The sequence below is a fragment of the Garra rufa genome, chromosome 2, assembly GCF_049309525.1.
Source record: "Garra rufa chromosome 2, GarRuf1.0, whole genome shotgun sequence".
Taxonomy (NCBI): Eukaryota; Metazoa; Chordata; class Actinopteri; order Cypriniformes; family Cyprinidae; genus Garra; species Garra rufa.
The window spans coordinates 19,051,927-19,077,357 of record NC_133362.1 but is presented as its reverse complement, the minus strand read 5'-3'; the positions used below and the strand labels follow the sequence as shown (position 1 = coordinate 19,077,357).

Below are 25,431 nucleotides of genomic sequence, written 5' to 3'. Positions count from 1 at the left end.
TCTCCAAACATTTCCCATTTCATTTAGTCTCTATAAGGGAAGAAGCACAGCAGTATTTTTTTCTCTCTCTATCTGTTTTTTTTTTTTTTTCATAGTGATTTTTTGGTTTTATCAGAGCGTGTGTAATTACCGGGCGGCCTTCTGAGGGGAGGAGTGCAGGGAATTTCAGATTGCAATTATGTGTATAGAGTAACATTTAGTGCAGGATCCAGAGCATTTGACAGAACTCAAGCAGCACTTATTAAAGACTAACTCACAGCAGTGATGCACATGGGGACGATTTAAATTGGCAGATTTCCTCTGTGCTTTGTAACAATGTTTTCTAAACTTGTTTTGTAATGGTTACATGTGCATGCATAGATTTGTGCATGCACTTCGATTGGATGAAAAAAAAACATGTATAACAAACCTTTTATTGTGTCACTTTAATAGCCGTTTCTCCATTTTTAAAAGGTTAGTTCACCTAAAAATTAAAATTCTGTCATTAATAACTCACCCTCATGCTGCCAAACCCGTAAGACCTTAGTTCATCTTCAGAACACAAATTAAGATATTTTTGATGAAATCCGAGAGCTTTCTGACCCTCCATAGACAGCAAGGGTCCTTCCACAGTTAAGGTCCAGAAAGGTACCAAAAACATCAACAAAATAGTCCATGTGACCTCAGTGGTTCAACCATAGAAGAAGAATTGTTGAACAAAGTCTTGTAGCTTCAAATTGCAGTTGAACCACTGATGGCACATGGACTATTTTAACTATGTCCTTACTGTGTTTCTGGGCCTTGACTGTGGTAGGACCCTTTGCTGTCTATGCAGGGTCAGAAAGCTCTCAGATTTCATCCAAAATATCTTCATTTGTGTTTCAAAGATGAACGAAGGTCTTATGGGTTTGGAAAATGAGGGTGAGTAATTAACAACAGAATTTTCATTTTTGGGTGATCTATCTCTCAATTAGAAGCTAACATCAACCAACAACAAAGTTGGTCCGTGATGACCTTTAAATTGACCTGCCCTGCCATTCCTTATCACAAGAGGAGGGAAAAATAGAGGCATTTAATATGCTATTAAAGCATATTTTAATTTCATTATAATTTTTTAACATGTTTTAGTTTTATAAAGTTTTTACACTATAAACAATAATGACAATACATTTGTATAAAAATAATTTTAAGTGTTAATAAAAAGTAATTAAAAAAATGATTTTAATACAATATAGTTAAAAATAACATAACATTTACTTTTGATCCACAGCCCTCAAACAAGTGTGACTGATTTTTGGCCCTTTGTATTTAAAAGTGAACACTGGGCACTGTAATAAATGTATAAACATTTGCTAAAATAAAAAAAAGTTTAATTAAATGTTAAAGGGATATTTCACCAAAAAATGAACATTCTATCATTAATTACTCACTCTCAAGTCGTTCCAAACCTGTGAGACCATTGTTCATCTTTGAAACACAAATTAAGATATTTTTGATGGAATCCAAGAGCTTTCTGACCCTGCATAGACAGCAATGCAACTTAAATGTTCCCAGGCCCAGAAAGGTGGTAAGAACCATTCTGAACATTAAAATATTCAATGTGATATCAGAGGTTCATCCATAATGTTATGAACTTACAAGAATACTATTTGTGTGCAAAGAAAACAAAAGTAATGACAGATGTGTGAGCATACCTCTGCTTGTAAACATGGCACAGCGCATCTGGGTTCTACATCAGAACGCCGTCTCCTCCTTATTTTTGTTTTCTTTGCGCACAAAAAGTATTCACATAGCTGCATAAAATTCCAGTTGAACCACTGATGTCACATGGACTATTTTAACAATGTCCTACTACCTTTCTGGGCCTTGAACGTGTCAGTTGCATTGCTGTCTATGCAGGGTCAGAAAGCTTTTAGATTTCATCAAAAATATCTTAATATGTGTTCCGAAGATGAACGAAGGTTTTGGAATGACATAACGGTGAGTAATACCCTTTAAATCCCAAAATTAGTTTTCTGGGCACTTGTATATATTTGAATAATTACTGTATATACATGTGACCTTAGCTTTGACTGTGTGACCCCATGTTAACACTCTAAGTCAAGTAAGCACTCTTGAGGAACTGTTGGGCCCCTTGAACTCAGCTCAGCTGGTGTTCCCAGACAATCAGAACTTTAGAAGTGTCTGAAAACACTTTAGAGCGGAGCTCAGGTGATTCTGGATTGATCCGTGCTGTGCTGATACAGTCTAGTAGGGTTTCCTGTGGACAGGGTGTGATTACTGCATTGTGACTGACCTTGTGAACTCAATCCTAAAACAGACGCCTCACCTTACAGACCAGAGGCAGGACAGACACCTGGTGGCGGTACAGCAGAAGTGCAGGGAAGGAGTGGAAAAGTGGTTCATCAGTTTGTACTGTAAAAAGTAGATGTGTGATATTAAATACGCTGTAGAACAATCCAACAGTTATGAAAGATTATATTACATTATAACATATAACATTAAAGTGTATCCCTTATTTAGCCTGTTTTTTTTTTGTTTTTGTTAGATTACATGTCTATGTGTGTTCATTAATGTAGTGGTGTAGTGTATCCTGGAGAGTAAATATGTTAAAGAGTAAAGGCCCATATAAATCTAATATGTTTATGTCCCAAAATACATGCTGCTTGACAGTTAATGCGATTGACTGACAGTTTCTATGTTTGATTGACAGTTGTTGACTCGTGTCTCATCAGGTCCCGTCCAATCGGCCCCACCCAGGGGCGGGGCAGGCAGGCAATCTCCATGGCAACTCGCCCTACTTGATGGTGAGAGCCTCCCTCAGACTGACTAAAACAGAAAAAGTGACAAGAATAAATAATACATGTATAGAAATAAATATCTGAATGTTTAGATGCTCCCTTATGTCTTAGAGTTGAATACATTGAGATTTTAAAACAAAATTTAAAAAAATATCATTTCATATACACTGCCACTCAAAAGTATGTGATCAGTAAGATTTTTCATGTTTTTCAAAGTTCCAATTATTTGATCGAAAATACAGAAAAAAGTAATTTTATGAAATATCATTGCAATTCAAAATAACATTTTTAATATACTTTAAAATATAATTTATTTCTGTGATGCAAAGCTATATTTTCATCAGCCATTACTCCAGTCTTCAGTGTCACATGATTCTTCAGAAATCATTCTAATATACTGATTTACTGCTATTATCAATGTTAGAAACAGTTGTGCTGCTTAATATTTTTTTGGAACCTCTGATACTTTTTTCAGGATTCTTTGGTGAATAAAAAGTTAAAAAAGAGCAGCATTCATTCAAATAGAAATCTTTTCTAACAATATAAGTCTTTACTATCACTTTTTATCAATTTAACACATCCTTGCTAAACAAAAGTATTAATTTCTGTCAAAACTTAGAAAGAGTTTATTGTTACAAAAGTTTTCTATTTTAAATAAATGATGCTCTTTTTAACATTTTATTTATCAAAGAATTCTGAAAAAAAAAAAATTAACAGGTTCAAAAACAATATATTAACCAGCACAACGGTTTCCAACACTGATAATAAATCAGCATATTAGAATGATTTCTGAAGGATCATGTGACACTGAATACTGGAGTAATGATGCTGAAAATACAGTTTTGCATCACAGGAATAAATTATATTTTAAAGTATATTGAAACAGCAATATTACATTTTTTCCTGTATTTTTAATCAAATAAACATGTCCTTTAAAAAGCATCAAAAATCTTACTGAACACTCTGTTTTCTACATATAAGCAGTTTTCTATTCATTAAGCAAACATTTACAGAGATGTTTGGCACATTTTGAGGTAATTAAAAAAAAAAAAAATTGTTGCCAGAGACAGGGCAAATGGACATTAAAATCTCATAAACTATGACCTATGTTTTTTGGCTAGCAGGTTGAAGCTTCACAGATTGGGCTTTGGTCCGGTCAGCTCAGCTCTGATTTGTTAATAATGCTTTTTCCTCTTCTGTTCTCCGGTTGTCTGGCTTAGTGTTGTTTGCAAGATGTTTGTTTGATGCCCTGGTCAGTCTATAGCCTCTCCAGATTTCATTCTTAAAAGGATATGGAGCTGAAATGTTTGAAGCTATTTTCAAGTCAGATTTGGTCTATTGATGAGCTAGTGGATTTCTTGGATGAAACTACTTTTGGCCTTGGTTCACAGTAGCCATGCAAACATAAGATTCCCTGTGGAGATTTTGTTTATCCGCATTGCAAAATCTGCCACTCAGAGGTTTTTACATCGATTGTCTCAGCACAGTACACCTCCCAAACAGACTGCAATTATTCACTCTTTCAGATTCCCTCTGTGTATGTGTGTGGAGGCATTTTCAGTAAGAACATTATGAAATGACTAATACTGTAATCAAAAAAATAGGCTTCAGTAGGATTAACCTATGATACGTGAGCATAAATTAGTTGACTCCTTACAGCTTACAATAAAAATCAACTTCCAAAAAGTAAATTTGCATTTTAAATTGTTTTCTGTTTTTCTCTCTCTGTAGAGCTTTGCCGAAAACACCATGAATGAGTTGCTTGGATGGTACGGATACGACAAAGTGGAGTTACGAGACTCAGATGACATAGAGATCCGCAACTACCCTGATGGAGAAATGCGGCAACACATCTCTGTCCTGAAAGGTGAGATCTGACTTAGACACAGAACTTTATCTTTTACACATTTACACATAGCATATAGTAGTACTGTTCAAAATTCAGGGGTTGGTAAGATTTATTTCTTTTGGAAAGGAAATTAATACTTTTATTCAGCGAGACTACAATAAACTAATCAAAAGTGACAGTAAGAACATTTATAGTGTTACAAAAGTAGAACTACTTGAAGATTTGTATTTTAAATAAATTATGTTTTAACTTTGTATCCATAAGAGAATCCTAAAAACGAATGTTTTTACCATTAATATTAATAAGAAATACTGAGCACCAAATCAGCATATGAGAAGGATCTTATTTTTTTAAGGACCATGTGGCATTGATGACCGCTAAAAATTCAGCTTTGCCATCACAATTTACATTAAAAAAAAACTTATTTTAAATTGAGTGCAACATTTTACAATAAGGTTCATTAGTTAGCATGAACTAAGAATGAACAATAGTTGTCCAGCATTTATTAATCTTAGTTAATGTTCATTTCAGCAATTACTAATGAATTATTAAAATTAAAGTTGTCTTTGTTAACATTAGTTAATGCACTGTGAACTAACATGAATAAACAATGAACAACTGTATTTTTTATTAACTAAAATGACCAAAGATGAATAAATAGTGTAATAAATGCATGACACCTTATTGTAAAGTGTTACCAAATTGTACAAGTGAAACAGTGAAACTTTACAATAAGGTGTCATTTTTTAACATTAGTATTATAATGATAATAATTAACTAAAAAGAATGAATAATGAACAATGCATTTATTACACTATTTATTCAACTTTGTTAATGTTAGTTAATAAAAATACAGTCATTCATTGTTTGTTCATGTTAGTTCAAAGTGCATTAACTAATGTTAACAAACACAACTAAGACTTAGTGTTGAAGTATTATTTTTAGTTCATGTTAACTAATGTAATCTAATGAACCTTAGTGTAAAGTGTTACCAAAAAAATCTTACAGACCCCAAACTTTTGAGCAATAGTGTAATTTTGATTAGTTGTCTAGACACGATTATTTGGGCACCTGAAATCTTCTTCTTCTCTGCTCACACTTAAGATTTAAATTCAGAGAAAGTTTCAGTATCTTATGTATATATTCTGTATCTTCTGAACAGTTGACACTAATATGCAGAACTTGCATGAATTTTTATCATATTATCATCCCTTAATTCCCCATAGGTTCTTTGTGGCAGGTTAATTTCACAAACCTGTTTGCCACCAGAAAGAGCCTAGAGGGAATTCTAGAGCGGTAATAAGACACAAAATCCTGACAAGGACAGGAGCGAAAACAAGGACTGTCAGATTTGAACTGTTGTTAAAAAGAGAATGCACCGTTAAATTCCTGAACTTCCTCCGCCGTTCCCCCGAGAGCACTCCGATAAACCAACAGCTTTATCTTTGCACCCTCCATGCTTGTCTCCTGGCTGGCCTCTGTGCCAGAGCATTAGAGAGTCTTAAACTGTCAGCCATTTTTTTCTGCGGCCCTGTGGGGACAGAGAAAGAGATGCCGAAACAATGAGCTGGCTAATTCCTTGCTAAGTCCATACTCCAGCCTCCATTAAAGAAAATGGTGATTTAGGCATTAGACGGTTCCCAGCTAGCGCCACATTTCTCCAACCTACCACGCCTGCCATGTGATGCTCGCCGTAATTACTTTCTGCCGTCAGACAAATCCGCAGCCGCAGATTACGATATTTCACTATTGTTAGTTGATGTTGCTGGAAGTGGAGAGATTAGGCGAAGGACAATCAGACTTAATTAACTCGTTTAGCCGTGATCGTCTCTAAACGAGCCTGCCGTTAGAGTTACAAATGGGCTTTTCTGCTATCTACCAGTAATCTGTTTGGGTGCCCTTGTTGAATCTTGTCTTATTTGCTGCAGGTGGAGGTGTATGTGTGTAGTATGGGAATGTCGTCTCTGGACTCTGTAAGAGCTATTTTAATCGGATTTCTGTTGTGTTACAAATCAAAACAGTAATGTGAGGTGTACGTTTGAGATACTGCTAGAGTCTCAGGGTCCCAGAGTTGTGAATGACTTGAGAATTAAAAATTAAACACTGATCCTCAATAAAATATGTTTAGCTGTATTTTAACAATTTCTTATGCAGTAAATACTGAATACGCATACCAAGCTCTTTTAGTCAATATAAAGCCACAACAATACACAACCCATTTTTATTCCGTAATGTGGTATCTCTAAGCAAAACAGTACATTAATCAGAAAAAATATAGAATATGAATAATAATATCTGAAAATGATAGAGGGTTTGCACTTACTTCACCGTTTGGTCAGTTGCCCGGATGCATGGCCATATTGGCAGTGCTCAGATGTAAACAACAGCATGGATTGCACGGTCAATATACTACTGAATATGTTGTTCTGCTAATTTAAGCTGTCTAAACCATGGAAAAAATTGTGGAAGCTGCTAAATCACATAGAGAAGGACTTAGGAAGCAGGAAAGGGTGCAATATTTTGACAAACTAAAGTTAATAGGTGGTAAAGATACGTACAAGCGGTATTAATTAAGATATTAGCCTAATATTTCACCTACCTGACTGAAAACGATAAGAACAAACATGAATGTTGTCAAGATTACTGCCCTGGAGATCCTCGTTTAGTTTGGCCAACCACAAACGTCTTCTGTTCCACAGACAGTTTTTGCACTCTTCTCCTTGGTTTGTTAGAACTTTTGGCAGTCTATAGTATTTCAAATGTTTTACTGGTCCGATTAGTACAGCCCAAAACATAACAATAATTGATCATTTTCAGCAGCAATAATATGCAAATAATTAGCAAAATATGCACGTTTTGTTCGGTTCAGTGGCATTGTTACGTTCAGTGCCGCTATTAAGTCCAATTGATGACACATTGTGAAAACACTCTACATGGTTTCTTCAGAAAAAAAAAAAAATCCAACAGCCCTGTGGCCTAAGTGAAGTCAGAACAAAAAGAAAATAGTTTCAGCGGAAAATAAATCAATAAATCCATTGAGAATGTAAACAGGGTCAGCTAAGAATTCATATTGACTACAATGAATTGATCGTGGCCATTTGAATTCCATGACAGTCAAACCCACCAATGACATTTCACACAACAAATATAGATCCCGCTAACCTTATGTATTTCACACTGTGAGTGGTTTACGACAGCATCATAAACGACCCACCATTGGTTTTCTCTCCTCTCTAGAGAACTCTTTGCCAAAAGCATCCACAGTGGAGAACAGCAGTGGTTCTCCACCACACGCCAACAGCTCTGGCTCTACTCCAAATTCACGGAATGGAGTGACATCCGAGGCGTCCGCAAACCCCTCCTCCTCTAAGGAGCACGGAGGCATGCCAATCATAGTGCCCTTAATCCCGCCCCCTCTGATTAAAGCACCAGCAGGTAAGAAACACAGTGGCACAAGCAGTATTTGAGTATCGAACTTACAAGCGCACATTCAACGGAACAAAATAAATGGTTTTGTATTTATTCCTGATTTTATCTTTAAAGGGGACATCGGATGCAAAATTCACTTTTACATGGTGTTTGCATTTAAATGTGTCTTAGCAGTGTGTGGACACAACCACCCTACAATGATAAAAATCCATTCACTGTTTTTTTTTAATCCTCAAAAAATCTAAACCGTTTCAATTATCAAGCCATTTTGATTTTCTAAGCAGTATGACATCATAATGCTCAGTCCCCACTCACAACCACTGACACACTGTCCTATATTAGCAACTTTTCCACCCTTAGCCATCTGTACACTGTCCGCCATTTTCTCCGTGCTCAAGCAGCTGTAGTGACAACAATGTCTCTTAAAGGAGAAGTCCGGTGTGATATTGACCTAGAGTGTGTTGAATCATGATACCGAGTGTGAACTTACCTTTTGTATCTCATCTCGGCTTGTCCCCTGCACTCCGAAATCTGGCGCTAGTTAGCCGATGCTAACAACAGGTTGTCGTTGAGGGTGCCTCGGGCATCGGACTAGCCATGTAAATAAATCACTGTTTTACACCATTTACGAGGCACAAAGTAGCTCCACACTTCATTGGTCGACTTCCAAGGGCCCTGACATTTAAAACGAGACATTGAGAACTTTGAAAAAGCACTGGTAGTTTATTTACAAGAAGATTTATACAGACAGTACCTTGAGGAAATTTACCGTTTGCCGCCATCTTGAATTTAGTCACGATAAATCGAGTGACTGTCAGGTGTCGAGATTTCACACTGTAAGTTTATGAACTGTGGGTTAGCGTTCTTATATGCATATTTATGAGACTGATAATCTTAATTTTTTAATTGCTTGACCATTTGTGGAAATGTTGCCATGTATATCCAAACTGTTTGTCTTATAAACCAAACAGTGAAACGGTACTCTCCCTCTGTCACTCTAATACGTTTGTCAACATTTTAACCATATCCTTCAGACACTGAAACTAAACATGTGAAAGTCTCTGTGACTGTACAAATATGAATATTAAATTAGTGTTTATAACAGCACTTGAATCAATGCCGCTGCTAGTGAATCTCTAATAGCTGAGACAAAAACATAGGGTTTGTGAAGCAGATAAACAAAAATGGTTTTAAGTCAGTTATTTCTATATTTTGCTGTAGTGCGTCAGTAGGAAATATCAGCTTACATTTCCAAACATTCATTTTGCCATTAATTGTAATAATCCAGTGAGATTTTTGTTTGCACAAGGAGTCTGACAACAGCCAGTGCTCCACACAGAGATCCGATCTCATCATCATCATCGAGTCTGTCTGGAATGACATGAAGAAACAGAACAAACTGAGACCAAATCCAGAAGAACTGTGTCAACGTCTCCAAGATGCTTCAAGAAACCTACCTGCAAAGCTACAGTATTGTAAAAAGTTTTAGGCAGTTGTGTAAACATGCTGTAAAATGAGAATGCCGTTGCAAATAATACACTAAATAGATTTTCTTCATCAATTAACTTCTATTACCTAAATTAAATCATTATTTGGTGTGAGCATCCTTTGCATTTAAAGCAGCTTTTGCCCTAGGTGCACTTGCGCATAGTTTTTTAGGTAGTTTTGGAGGTAGGTCTTTTGAAGCATCTTGATGATGTTGCCACAGTTCTTCTGGATTTAGTCTGTCTCAGTTTGTTTTGTTTCTTCAGACTGGATGATGAGGAGATCAGATCCCTGTGTGAAGCACTGGCTGTTGTCAGACTCCTTGTGCAAATCTCACTGGATTTTTACAATTAATGGCAAAATGAATGTTTGGAAATGTAAACTGATATTTCCTACTGACACACTACAGAAAAAGACTGACTTAAAACCATTTTTTAATAAGGGAAAATACTAGTGTTCTAATAATTTTGGCCTCCACTGTAAATAAAGGTCCTTAAACAGAAATGTAAATAAAATGCATTTGAGCTTGCATTTTGACAATGAGAGTTCACTCTAATTGTTGGGTAAGAGTGTGTGTTATAGCGCAGTAGACCAAAGTCATGGTGTCTGATGGGACGGCACCATGGTGAGGTGCATCCCTAAACCAGTGTTTTGTGCACTGGTGTATTGGTGTGCATGTGTCTATGAATGTGCGCTTGTATTTATGTGTGCGTTAATGTGTGTGATGTGGTGAGAAACAGATGGTGTAGACTCGCTAACTACCACACCAACAGAAGCCAACTCCCCCCTCCCCATCCCCGCCCCTAGCCTGTGGCCCTCTTGAATAATTCATGAGCATGCGCATAGTGACAGAGGGCTTTTGAAGTGCAGGTATGTACTGCTCTACCACCGGATGTTCCACAAACACACACACACTTGCACGATCCCTCTTAAATTCGGGATTCGGATGGAGCAATGAGGCTGTGCTGAGGAAAAACAAACAGAATTGCCATGGCAACCGTCTTATATTCGAATGTTTGTATTTTGAGGGTTGTACAGGAACACTTTGAGTCTTTGTTGCACTGTATGATGCAGCTTGTTAGGCAAGGTCTTTTTATATCTTTATGTACTTTCTCTTTTCATGTACCTTTTCCAGCCTGCTTTACAGGATTTATATCTGCTCTGTCCATGCTTAAAATTAAAGGATAGTTCAGCCAAAAATTTAAATTCTGTCATTAATTACTCAGCCTCATATTGTTCCAAACCCGTAAGACTTTTGTTCATCTTCAGAACACAGATTAAGATATTTTTGATGAAATCCTAGAGCTTTCTAGTTTCTAGTATAATTTTATGAGGCTACGAGAATACTTTTTGTGTGCAAAGAAAAGAAAATAATGACTTTATTCAAAAATGTATTCTCTTTTGTGTCAGTCTTTACTATGCGTCATCTTTGCAGCTAGGAGTGTGAAAATGACTAAGAAAAAACTGCTTGATTTTGGGTTCTTTCCTCTGATCTCCTCTCCCTGTGCTGATTAGTTTGATTCGCTTGGTCAAAAGTGTATTTGATTAAGAAAGTATGTTGTATGTTTACCCTATGGAGACATGTTTAACATAGTTCTGAATTGATTTCTATCTCAAAATATAACTTGCTCTACATGCTCATTACAAAAGGCAGAAGAAACAGAGAGAGAGAGAGAGGGGTGAGAGGAAAGGTTAAGTCTAATGGGCAGACATTTTCTCTCCACACACTCAGATTTATCTGATCATTAAGCAGCTGCTAGAGGGTGAGAGTGTAAAAGATCTCTGAGGAGAAATCATTCGACATGGGCAGACGCATTAAAATGATCACATACTAACTCTGAGGTTGGGAGTCACGTCTCCAAAAATTCCCCCTCCTGAAAACAACAAAAAAAGTGAACAGTTTTCTGTTGTGGCAATGTCAGTTGCATTTGAATCAAGTGGCTTGGTTTTTGTCTTTGTGGCTCCTAGAAACTCGCTCACCCCCGTTCCCAAACACACTCACATATGCTCACACTTCAAACGCCCAAACCCGAACACTTGTGCCGAGCTTCTAGTTGTTAGTGGAGCATGATGGGAAAGATCTAATATCATGTGGCATGCACTGTGATGTAGGCAGATTGACTGACGCACACACACATGAGAAAATATACAAACGTATATAGTCTTGATGTGTGTGGGGTGATGCATGATGACAGGTTTCTCTTAACCTCTTGTGGGTTGTTGAGAGAAAGATTGCCTTTGGTGTTCAAACACTCAGAGTATATGTGTTTCTGCGTTATATACTGTGTGTCTATAATATGTTAAAGTTTTTGAGATGGTGGATGAATGTGTCTGCAAGTGTATGGGTATAAGAGGGATCATACAAAATGCACATTTTTTATTATTTAGTACTGAACTGAATGAGATACTTCACATAAAAGAAATTTACATATAGTCCACAAGAGAAAACTATAGTTGAATTTATAAAATTCTTAATACTGTGTTGTTAACTGAATGATCCACAGCTGTGTGTGTTTTTTTTTTTTTTTTGTTTAGTGATAGATGTTAATGATTTCCTTGTTTGTCCTGAACAGTCAAACTGCCCACTGTTCTTCAGAAAAATCTTTCAGGTCTCACAAATTCTTTGGTTTTTCAGCATTATGCTCATATGCAACTATTACAGAAGGTTCAAATGCTCACTGATGCTTCAGAAGGAAAAAATATGCATTAAGAGCTGGGGGTGTAAACTTTTGAACAGAATGAGGATGTGTACTTTTTTTATTTTTCCATTTAGTACTGCCCATCAGAAGCTACAGAAGATACTTCCATGTTTCCCAGAAGACAAAATAGGTTAAATTTACCTTGATCTTTATATTCAAGATTTTATTTACCTCTCTCAGTCCCTCAGTTGTTCTCATTGTGAAAAGACGAATCTTAAAATCATTGTTGGAAAGGGTTCAAATACACAAATGCTAAAAATGCTGAAAAGCCATTTTCCTGAAGAACAGTGGGCAGTTTAACTGTTCAGGACAAACAAGGGACTCATGAACAACTATTACTAAAAAAAAAAAAAAAAACACAGCTGTGGATCATTCAGGTAACAACACAGTATTAAGAATCAAGTGTATGTAAACTTTTGAACAGGGTGATTTTATAAATTCAACTATTATTTTCTATTATTTTTATTATGTTCTATAAACATTTTATGTGAAATGTCTTATTCAGGTAAGTAATAAATAAAAAATAACATCAAATAATTAACATCTTGCAGACTTTTGACTTCAACTGTATCTACACTTTTAAAATGCTGGGTTAAAAACAACCATTTCTGGGTTATTTGGCAACCCAATGGGTTTTATGTATATATGACAAGAACAGTTCATATACAATATTTTATTCAATGTCAAACGTTCTGTAAACCTTTTAGGACATGAAAGGAGAAGCAAGAGCAGCCAATGGGAATCTGAGGAAAGAAAACTTGATGAAATTAACTGTTTTAGTTCATTAAATTACATCTTATATATTCATCATAATTGAGAAGTTACAGTAATACATTATTAAAATGGAATATATTAATACATTTTCATTTCCAATGTATTTTGGGTTAATTTTAAGCAAGAAATAGAGTACTTTTAAGCAATTGTTGCACATTTGTAGCACATTTTTTAATGTTTTGCTCGGTCAAAACAACCCAATTTCTGGGTTTGTCCATATTTCACCCAGCATTTTTTAGAGTGTAACCAGCTTTAACCGGTTTGGCACAGACTACCCAACATTGGGTTACACGGACCCAGCGCTGGTTAGGTGTGTGAGGGGATTCATTATTTGTATTGGCAGTAAAAACGACCTAGCAGCTGAGTTACAAAAAAATTACCCAGCACCTGGGTAAAAAATATGTGACCCTGGACCACAAAACCAGTCATAAGGTTAAATTTTTACAAAACTGAGATGTATACATCATTTGAAAGCTCAATAAATAAGCTTTCTGTTGATGTATGGTTTGTTAGGATAGGACAATATTTGGACAATATATTCCGAGATACATCTATTTGAAAACTAGGAATCTGAGGGTGCAAAAAATCAAAATACTGAGAAAATCACCTTTAAAGTTGTCCAAATGAAGTTCTTAGCAATGCATATTACTAATCAAAAATGACATTTTGATATATTTACAGTAAGAATTTTACAAAAAATCTTCATAGACATGATCTTTACTTAATTTCCTTAATTTTGACCCATGCAATGTATTTTTGGCTATTGCTACAAATATACCCCAGCGACTTAAGACTGGTTTTGTGGTCCAGGGTCACATATATATATTAAAAAAATGAATAGACTCATCAAAGAATTTGGGTTAATAAATACCCAGCATTTTTTAGAGTGCAAAAAAACTACCCAGCACCTAAAGATATAAAAAATAACCCAATAAAATGAAGGCTGAACCCAGCATTTGGGTTAAAAAATAACCCAGCATTTTTTAGAGTGTATGTTTCACATGTTGATGTACTTGAATTTATGGTAAATTTAGACTTATTAAAGCAGTAGCTAATATGAAGGAAAAACAACAATGGTTAAGGTTAATTTGAAATTTCTCTATTTTTCAAAAAGTTGCCTGAATAAATCCTTATATATTCGTTCTCTTTTTCTCTCTTTTTTTCAGAGGAGGACACCTCTAATGTTCAGATAATGTGTGCGTGGTGTCAGAAGGTGGGAGTGAAGCGTTATTCTCTCAGTATGGGCTCTGAACTGAAGAGTTTCTGTAGCGAGAAATGCTTCGCTGCCTGTCGACGTGCCTACTTCAAACGCAACAAGGTAAATGCCCCGTCTCCGCCTCTTCCTGTCCCCTCAGCCAATCAGGCTCCTTCTGTCTCATATCACTATCTCTGTTCTGCCTTAACCTTCATTGTTACTAAAATCTCTGGCTCAAAACTTTAAATGACTCTTACTCTGTTAGATGAGACATAAAACTTTTTTTCTGATTTTAAACACATATCAGACAGAGAAACAGGTGTGAAAGAAGCATTTTTTATATGGTAATTCACAGTTTCCCATAAACAGCAGTCTATTTCTAGAATCTTTGTTAGGTTATTATTCTGATCTGCTGAAACTATAAGAAATGTTTTTTCATCCATTAGTATTTGTACTTCACTGATACTTGGTTGGTCCACAAAGACAAGCTGATGGCATGAGTCACTTTTCTTTTTTAAGTTTATATATATTATTTACAATTTTTTTATTTTTCAGCTAAGAAAATTCTACATTTCTGATTTGTCTCTGATAAAATTGCAGAAATTATGAGCTAACTTTTTTTTCCATCATGTTAATTTTTGTTGTAAATAACTAAGCTATTAATACATTTTAAGTACCTGAGATTTCCCAGAGCATATTCTGAAAGTCTTACTCTTCAGAAGAAATATTTCCTTAAAATACAACACAAGAATGTTTTTATTTTATTGCAGAGCTCAAAAGGTACTGCAAAGTACAACATAACAGCAATGATTAGATTTAGATGTAGACCTCATGCCGTCAGAGTGAGACAGATATTGATTGTGTGTTTTCTCTTCTATCTAAGCTTGGATATGTGAGGAATTGCAGTGTAAGTATACTGTGTTTGGATTTCTCCTCTCCTCGTGTGTGTTAGAGACTCTCTTGTACACTTATTCACACACTGATGGAACTATAGTATCATGGACGCATGCAAACACTCTCAGGCATACATAAATGATGCACATACACATGCTTACAAAAGCACACACATCCACATACACACAAATACACCATCACACACAAGAGTCTCACATGCATGCGTACACACTCCCACATGCATGCATGTTTGTTCACAGCCACCCCTCGCTTAGTGTGTGGTGTGTTTGAGGACAGAGTGGACAGCATGAACAGACCAACAAACATGCAATTGTGAGCCTCACACACACATATATGCTTAAACACATAACGTATTTTCCAACCGTATTCTTTCTGTCATGCACACAAAAATGTGGATACACAAAACAGAAACAAACAATTTTTTAAATCTCATGAATTGTTGAGCAGTGTAGATGCCCAGGGGCATAGAGCTCACAGATCTGCATAAAATGTGTAAAAAAAAAAAAACATACCGGTACTTCAGTATTTTTTTTATCTGCTATAGAAATCATAGACCTTATAAGGTTGTAGATACAGGTCATTGATATATATTATTCACATAGTTGATGTAAAACATGATTTTTTTAAAACTAGAATATAGAACAAGCATATAGATGTACATGCACATATCAGAAATCAGAAAATGAAAGAGACATACGGAAGTAAAAAGTATAGACATATGTATAGACAGTATATACACAAATGGACTTTAAATTTCATGACAACAAATTCACAACAACTGTTAAGAACTGGCCATATTCATATTTTTGGGTTATATTTCACCCCAAATTCAAACAAACAAATAAATAAAAAATATAGGCAATTATTAAAAAGGAAATTATTATTTTGGTAAAAATGAATGGTGCTAAAAATGACGCCAATTTTATTTAGTCATTAATTTTGCATTGTGACATTTCATGACAGTTGAACATTAATTAAGCACCCTAATTTTGATTATTACCATAGTGAAAAAATTCTCATTCTCATTACTGTTTGGAAAAAAAAAAACAATCATGCATTATTTAAAGTATGAAGTATTTATACATCATTTAATGTTTATTATATCTGCTGATTTATGCTGAAATATTTATGCTGATAAAAAAAAAAAAAACATTAGAATCTACGAAAAACAGAAAAATGCCTGGACATATTAGTAATGAGATTGTGTGGGTAAAATGTGCTAAAATATAATGAAAAAATCAGTATGCATTTTTTATATTAATAATATATAGCATATATAACAATATACACTACCAGTCAAAAGTTTTTGAACAGTAAGATTTTTAATGTTTTTTAAAGAAGTCTATTTTGCTCACCAAGCCTGTATTTATTTGATCCAAAGTACAGCTATAAATATAAAAAATATATTTTTACTGTTAACAGTTTTCTATTTTATTTTAAAATGTAATTTATTCTGATGATTTCAAAGCTGAATATTTAGCATTATTACTCAAGTCTTCAGTGCCACGTGGTCATTCAGAAATCATTCTCATATTCTGATTTGCTGCTCAAAAAACATATCTTTGATGAATAGAAAGTTCATAAGAACAACCTTTGTCTGAAATAGTAATGTCTTTGTAACATTATAAATGTCTTTATCATCACATTTAAAGCATCCTTGCTAAATAAAAGTATTAATTTCTATAATTTCAATAGCAAAAATGTATATTTTATTATTTTTTTATCATATTATTTTCATCATGTCATTCCAGACAAAAATGATTTTATCTTTTGTGGAACACAAAAGAAGATATTTTGTAGAATATCCTGGCAGCTCTCTTCCATACAATTAAAGTAAAAGGAGTGAAGATGACCATCAAGCTTCAAACATGCTTTAAAAAATTAAAGATTAAAACTTTACTGACACAAGAGTAGGTAAATTATTACAGAACTTTCATTTTTAAGTGTGTTATCTCTTTACATCATACATGACTTCTTGTTTCAAACTGAAAGTTTGTTGAAGTCTCAAATAGGCATAGGTATAAAAATGCCTGGACATATTAGTAATTTTGATTTTTGTAGGTAAAATGCAGGTAAAATGTGTATGCAACAGTCAAAGTCAAAAGTTTGCATATGCAAGTTAACACGACACAATAGAAGCCAGAGGTGAAAACTTTTTGAATTTTACGATCAGGGTAAAAAATGTACTCATTTTGTCTTCTGCAAAAAATGTATCTTTTGTAGCTTCTAAAGGGCAGTTCTAAATAAAAAATATAATATTTTGTCAAAATTAGAAAATGTCTTCATTCTGTTCAAAAGTTTTCACCCCTAGGTCTTATTGCATCGTCTTCCCTTCGGTGAGCGTTTGAACCTTCTGTAATAGTTGCATATGAGTCCCTCAGTTGTCCTCAGTGTGGAAAGATGGATCTTAAATTCACACATTCATTGTTGGAAAGAGTTCAAATACACAAAAATGCTGAAAAACCAAAGAATTTGTGGGACCTGGAGGATTTTCTGAAGAACAGTGGGCAGTTTAACTTTTGAGGACAAAGAAGGGACTCATGAACAACTATCACTAAAGAAAAAAACACAGCTGTGGATCATTCAGGCAACAATACAGTATTAGGAAACAAGCGCTTGTAAACTTTTTTATAAATGTTACTAGTATTTTCTATTACTATTAGGGCTGTCAAAATTAACGCGTTAATTACGCATTAACGCAAATTCATTTTAACGGCACTAATTTTATTAAAGCGCGATTAATGCAGCGCGCATTTTCTGTTTGACCCATTACCTAGCCCATAGTTAAAGAAATGGATGCACAGTGTTGCCAACCTAGCGAAAAGTGTCTAGCAACAATACATAAACACAAAATTGGACAAACCTAATATAGTTTCTGAGGCTCTCCGGTTTTGCCGAACGAGCGCGAGGTCTCTCAATGCGCGCGCACCTCCCTCTCTTTATATCTGCGTCTGCTCTGTTCAGTGAGCGGCAGTGGAGCAACGCTTTCAGTTAAACCAGATATTCTGTTGCTTCCAGTGCTTGAAGTGGGCCGGTGCGCAGGCACTTCTATATTTTATCCTTTTGCGTACTTGCACTTTTTCGTGCCATATTGACTTCTGCCATATTGAATGAATGCAAGCGGAGTCGGTCTACGTTAGGATTGGTGCTGTGGGGTTGATGCGTAAATCCACATACTGTATGAGTATGCAAGCGAAAACGGCGTATTATATGCACGTCAAACACATGTATATCATATGGACACCAAAGTTAATTTCAGCTTATTAATAGCACGCCAAATAGAAACAGAAAATCGTGCTACTAGTACGCATTTTCATGAGACCTGGCTCTCGAATCAGTACATTATAACGCAAACAATACCTTAAAAAAATAAAAGAAGCATGTTTTTGCGATCACATAACTTTAAACGGGTTAACTCCTAAAAAGTCCAAGGATCGTGAAAGCATTCAAACAGGAAGTTAAAAACAAGGATAATAATGCAGAGAATAGTGACTTATGTCCAGATGCCGGTAAAATGATTCTTTTCAGCGATTGAATCATGATCATAATTCAGGATTTTTTTTCAGTCATTATTTCATATTACTTTGGTTGTCTGATAACTGAAACACTAAAATATAACAATGGCAACAGTTTTGTTGAGAACTTGGCTGCATCAAATGACAGTATGTGGGCACAGAGAGGCAAACAAATGTAATAATAAATGTACATTTTGCATGTTCAGAAGAAGTAAGCTGCCCTGTCCGGCAAATAATATAAACAGGCTTGTGTAAGTAAATTGCTCAGTGCAAAGAAAGAGAAGTAATGGGAACCTGGTATTTCTATGTTCTTTTTTTTCTCCATGTGTCGAATAGACATGAACAAGTTATTTGAAAACATCTATGACCTTTGAAACATGTCTAGTCTTCATCTTCTATGTCGAGTATGGTTTCACTAATAATAAACATATATTTGCTTAAAGCATCCATACTTGTCCACGCCAATGTGGATTAGAGTATTAAAAACTTTAAAAAGTATTAATTTAAGGTACATTTAGAACAGATAAAAATGTGTGATTAATCGCGAGTTAACTCATGACAACCATGCGATCAATCGCGATTGAAAATTTTAATCGATTGGCAGCCCTAATTACTGTATGTAAATGTCTTTAATGTGAAATGTCTTATTCAGGTCAGTACTAAATAAAAATAACATGCATTTTGTATGATCCCCGTTATTTTGGTAAAGAAAATGTACATTTTGCAGATTCTGCAAGGTCTATGTAAACTTTTGACTTCAACTGTATATAACAGTATTTTTTTTTCTTTTGATTTTGGGATGGAATGTGGCTTCAAAAGATTCACTCTTTTATACATTTGTGCAGTGTTTTTTGTGCAAATATTTTTGACTTTGTATATTAAGCCATTGAAGGAATATGGCCTGGACATGTTTTTGTGACATTTGTGTGAACATTGATTTGAAGTTCACATCACGTAAGGCACCAATGTGCATCTGCAGTCTAATATTCATTGTCCATGTTTTCATTATAAAAATGTTATTAGAATTACGCTCAGAGTCCACATTTTCCTAATTTATTTCCTCACGTATAATAAAGAGAACAGTGTGTGCCGAGTGACATCATCTGATATGCGGTCAGTGTAGTCTGTGATTATTATAGTGTAAACTGTGAGGTCGTTTTGGCACGTCTGTAGACGTTTGGATGCTGTATCTGGTTCTCCGAGGAGACACGTCTGTGGAATGCCAAACGAACGTCTGGCAGGAGCATGTTCATTTAATCCCACCAATCATAGAGCTGTTTACTTCAATCCTTTGACGATTCTCCTGGCGCTCTGCCACCACTGCGACTCCACCTTTATTTCTATAATTCATTAGGAGGGGGAAACTCTATTACGCTCTGAGATTATATGAACATTTTCTCTTTCTGTTTTGTCATGTACACCACAAGGTCAGCTGCAAAGATAAGCAGTATTGTGTTTGTGTGTGTGTGAAATAAGACACTGGGAGGGGCTGTGGGGCGGTGGGTCTGGTTGCGGTCTGGTGTTACTGCAGTAAATACCTGCAGCTGCTACATCTGCAAAACTCAAAACGGAAAAAGAGAAAGCATACACACACATACGTATCTCTATCATCCCACTGGCCCACCTCGGGTAGTAAAATATCCTCACACCAGCTGCTTCAGGTGATTATAATTCCTCCCTATTAAAGGTGTGTGTGTGTTTGTTTGTTTGTGTGTGAATAAGGAGTATCCTCCTCAGAGAAAATGTGGTAAACCTCTGTCAGACACACACACACACACACACACACACACACACACACACAGTATTGTTATTGTATTGTGTTTATTGTGTCAGACGGTAGGCTCATTTTACAGTGTCCAAATCCTTAGATTTGCATGTGTGTGTGTGTAGGTGCTGAGCTAATGAATTTTGACAAGATATTTTTAGCCTCATGAAACCTTAGAGTAACTGAATATTTGGAATACAGAGAAGTGTGCCCATATATGGTGATTTGTTCTGGACTGAGGTGAATAGGACTGAAATGTATTTGTGATGAACAAGGCTGAATAAGTAGAAATAACTTAGGTTGCTCTAACTCAGTTACAGTGAGAGTTTGTTGTAGGCCTTTAGTGGCAAATTGCACCATGAGAACATAGTTATCAAAAGAACATGTCAAAGACTATGGCTTTACTATCAAAAAAGCAATGACGTAAAGTATAAATAAGTTCTTTTCACATGTACACTTTTGGGCAAGGGATTTCTTATAAAAGATATTCTCTAATGAGGTTTTTTTTTGTCAAAATGAACAGTTCAAGTCTTTTAACACTAGATTTGAATTTCTTATTTAAGTCAAATAAGGCATGTCTGCCAAAAAGTACAATTCTGTACACTTTACACAACAAATTGCACTGTAAAGTTTAAAAATTAAAAAAAAAAAAAAAAAAGTGGTTGAAAAAAAACTTGCTGCTGAATATTTTTAGGGATTTTTCCAAGGTTTTTTTAATGAATAGAAAGTTTCGAAAGACAGCATATATTCAGGGGTGCACATACTTTTTTGGGGTCTGGTTCTCATGAGAGCACCTGAAGATTTGGTTTGGTGTTCACACTACACATAGTGTGACTAATTAAATATAACTATATAAAAAAAAAAAATAATAATAGAAATAATAGTGTTATTATACTTTATTTAATATTTTTTTAAATAATAAAAAAATAATAAAGTGTGATAATACTAGCGTATTTTAAAATAATAAATTAAACAAGATTAAATAAAAATATAAAGAATTAAATAAAAAAAAATGTTTAGTACACTTAAAAAAATCTAATGCTGATATTTACATTTTTAATTTTTTTCTTTTCTTACTTTTTTATTTTAACCCCTAAATGCATTAATGTTTCGCCAATCATTATTACATATTCTGGTCTTTAGCGACCCGGACCTATATATCCAGCACCAAAGGATTATTAACTTCTGCAATAGCAAAAATCTATCTTGATATTTTAAGAACAATTACAGAAGAATAAAATAAAGCATATTTTGTTACCTTTTAAAACTTGGAAGGGTTCAATTTGAGCAGATGATTTTTATCATTGCCGTCATCCTCAGAGCACACTTCCATAGTACATTCAGCATCTGGCTTATATTCTAAACCATATTCCCAAAACTAACATTTTCAGTGACTTCAAAGTCAATATTTTGATAGCTGGCAGTTTATTTACCACATCCATTACCAAATAACAGTGACATTCAAAGCCATTCAAACCAGTTCAATTTTTGCTGATGATATTCTTTTGTTTTATGCCTGCGATAATTATGAGTGAAACATCACGTGATTATTGTCCATCAAAGGAATAAAGGTGAATTACACGTATTAAGTCATAAGATATTTACATATTTTTGTGCACAAAAAATATACTTACACTATTACACACCTCAGGTCTCTAGCAACCCTATACACTTTTTACAAAAAAAAAAAAAATCTGAAAACAAATATTCTTTTTTTTCTTTTATATTGTTTATAATGAATAGATTGAGGAATACTCATGAAAATGAAGGAGGGAGAGGGTGATAAATGACGTCTCGGTTCGCTAAAGACCCGAAGTATGCATTTAGGGGTTAATATGAATTTTTAACATTTTCAAACCTAAAATCAGCAAGCTTTTATTTTGCCGAATTTCTGGCAAATGCAATACCGGCTTTAGCGCTGCCTACTGAAGCACGTCATTTCCATTACTCTTCGAATTGCGCAAACTGAAATTGCGATTAAGAAAATACGCAAAATGGAAACATGTAAATTACCCAAAAACCCAATATATTGCAAAAAAGGTAGGGATGCACCGATCCGAATCGGCCGATCATTTGCGCGTTTTGTCAGTAAAGCCGGTTCTGTAATCAGCGGTAAATGCCATCAGGTGCGTGATTTCACGTTGAGCCGTATATACTACACACAGCCGTTGTTCACTGACGAGCTGCGCACATTCACACTGATAATGAACATGGATTTGCGCAGCTCGTCGGTAAACAACGGCTGTGTGTAGTATATACGGCTCAACGTGAAATCACGCACCTGATGGCATTTACCGCTGATTACAGAACCGGCTTTACTGACAAAACGCGCAAGCATGATCGGCCGATTCGGATCGGTGCATCCCTAAAAAAAGTTTTTTACGCTTACATGAGGTGGTTTTTTAAGCAATTCTAAAAAGGAATATTTCGCAAAACTGAAATGGAAATAGTTTTTTTTTCGCATTTATAGCTCACTTGCATATGTAAAAGTCACACAATCTGCAGTGCATTATGGCTCCAACATGGCCACCAGAGCTGATCCCGGACACTCTAGTCAATGCTTGTGTTTATACCAGTATCGCATATAAGAAGCGTCTCTCCATGCTGCTTTGCTAAAGATACACGTCTACATCTCCTTCGATTAAAAATAATGACTAGTGTGGTGGCTACAAAATACATAAACCTACCAACATTGGTCGTCATAACTTACCACAAGAGGAAAAAATTACGTTTTAGTCGCATTACATCGGTTAATAGAATAGTTTTTTAACGACAATATCGCAAAAGTAATTGCACATAGTGAGTGTTTTACACGTACCACGTCGGTATGCAAATAAGCGATCTGAACTGACTTTTACACCAGCTCATTTTTTATTTTAGTCACCACCTATGTGTAGGTTGTATAATATAAATATAAATAAGCATGTATTGTAAATGATAAACAAACAATAGATACATTTTTCTGAATATTATAAGTGATGCATTTATTCTTTTATCATATTGCTATAGCCTTTATTTTATAAAAACAATAGGAAATCTTTACTCATAGTAAAATCGCAGCACGGCCTCGAGTTGCTTATTGCTTAAGTAAATAAAAATGTAATCATTAAGTAACATGGTATATCACAATACATGGTGTTATCGTTGCTGTAGAAATGACCAGTGTCCTAAGAATTGTCAAAATGAATTCAATAAAAATGTTTGCGTGAAAGTGAGAGAAAAGACACATTGAAGAAAATGTTTACAAATGAACTTCAGTCTTGAATACCTGGGCAAAGCAATCCTTTTTAAACAGCCAAGATGGACACACAGACAGACAGTCAGGCCAGTTTATGCTTCATGCCATAAAAACAGAATGAAACAGAATTAAATGCAGCTCTGCCAATAAGTGCAAGAGAAAAGATGAGTGTAGACTGAATGGCCATATGCTGTGTGTGTGTGTGTGTGTGTATGTGTGTGCCTGGTATTCATCACGTTGTGGGGACCAAATGTCCCCACAAGGATAGGAATACCAGTAAATTTTGACCTTGTGGGGACATTTCTCAGGTCCCCATGAGGAAACAGGCTTATAAATTATGCACAATGAGTTTTTTTGAGGAAGTAAAAGTGTGCACAATCTCCTGTGAGGGCTAAGTTTAGGTGTAGGGTAGGTGTAGGGCGATAGAAAGTACGGTTTGTACAGTATAAAAACCATTACGCCTATGGAATGTCCCCATAAAACATGTAAACCCAACATGTGTGTGTGTGTGTGTGTGTGTGTGTGTATTTGTGTGAATGTTCTTCAGTATGTTGGTGTGAGTCAGCAGAGTGATGTTCAGCTCAGATGAAGAGAGAACAAAACATTGGGAATATGAAAGACAGAAAGATAGTACAAGCTGAAGAATCATAGTAAAGCCTGAGATCACCTACACTGTGGGAACAGTCACTGGTCTGAGTGGAAAGCAACTGACTACACATATTAAATAATGTCTTTGTGTGAGGGTTAGCTGTTTAATTTTAGAGGACAGAAAATACCAAGTCATTGGAAATGTGTGTTGGATCTTAACCAGTTCATTACTTCTAAATCCACAACATCCTTTTCTCTAGTTTTTCCATTCATTTCTTCATCTAATGGTTCATTCATGCTTCATTCTGCCAGTGCCTTCCTCCTGTACTGTGTGCCTGTGTATGTGTGCGTCAGGAGAAATTGTAACTCTCCTAAATGTTAAATTTGATTACAGTGTTAAAATCTGACGGAGCGTAAATTATCAGCCGGTAAACGGGGATGTTGATTTATATACACACACCTCGTTAATATACTCGTAACAAATGAGAACGTGCATACAGTACATCTATAACCAGTAACTTAGTTACTGCAGGACGTACAAACATGCGACTTATTTATTCATTTCTATTTGATACGTTGGAGTACAATGTCTCTATCTCTGAAACAAACTCTTTTGTGTGTGTGTGTGTGTGTGTGTGTGCAAGTGTTGAAGCCATTGGGCCTCTGCTTCCTCAGGTCTTGTTGCCATGGCGTTGTGACTCACGGTGCAGGGTGATTATTTCATAGCTTCTAGCCAGGAGAACAAACATACACACTTTCAAATCACTGTCTCACACACACACAGACTAAGCCATTCGCATATTAGCGGACGCACCCAGGGCGACATGTCAAAGCAGTGGAAAAATGCTTATATAGAGTTAATGAGTTAATTTCAACTAACAAATGGACTGCTTTATCCCCAATGACATTAAAACAAAACCTCTTCCTTTTATATATGCTGTAAATGGATCTTTAGGCGCTTTACTAATTAATTTGATTTTGGTTAATTTAGTGAAATCTGCTTCCAAAATGATTCTTGAGCTCTCTCAATTTTTTAACAAATTAAAACTTTTTTTTCAGCAGATAAGAAAAGAAGAAAAATAAGGAAAAAACAATTCCATTTTAACACATTAACAATGTTATCAACATTCTATTTATTAAAGCCAAATATGTATAGCATCAAGTTAGTGTTTTAACCCTTTAATTGGCGACATATCTTG

General features: G+C 35.3%; 1 protein-coding gene across 1 annotated transcript in view; it reads left to right on the top strand.

The window, feature by feature from the left end:
- The window catches only part of sobpa (sine oculis binding protein homolog (Drosophila) a), a 41,951-nt gene that overhangs the window by 6,475 nt on the left and 10,045 nt on the right, over positions 1-25,431 (top strand). Inside the window, exons 2-6 of the mRNA XM_073835285.1 lie at positions 2,715-2,786; positions 4,512-4,647; positions 7,867-8,064; positions 14,183-14,334; positions 15,095-15,118. Of these exons, the coding sequence (XP_073691386.1) occupies positions 2,715-2,786; positions 4,512-4,647; positions 7,867-8,064; positions 14,183-14,334; positions 15,095-15,118 (582 nt within the window). The remainder of the gene's footprint in view (positions 1-2,714; positions 2,787-4,511; positions 4,648-7,866; positions 8,065-14,182; positions 14,335-15,094; positions 15,119-25,431) is intronic.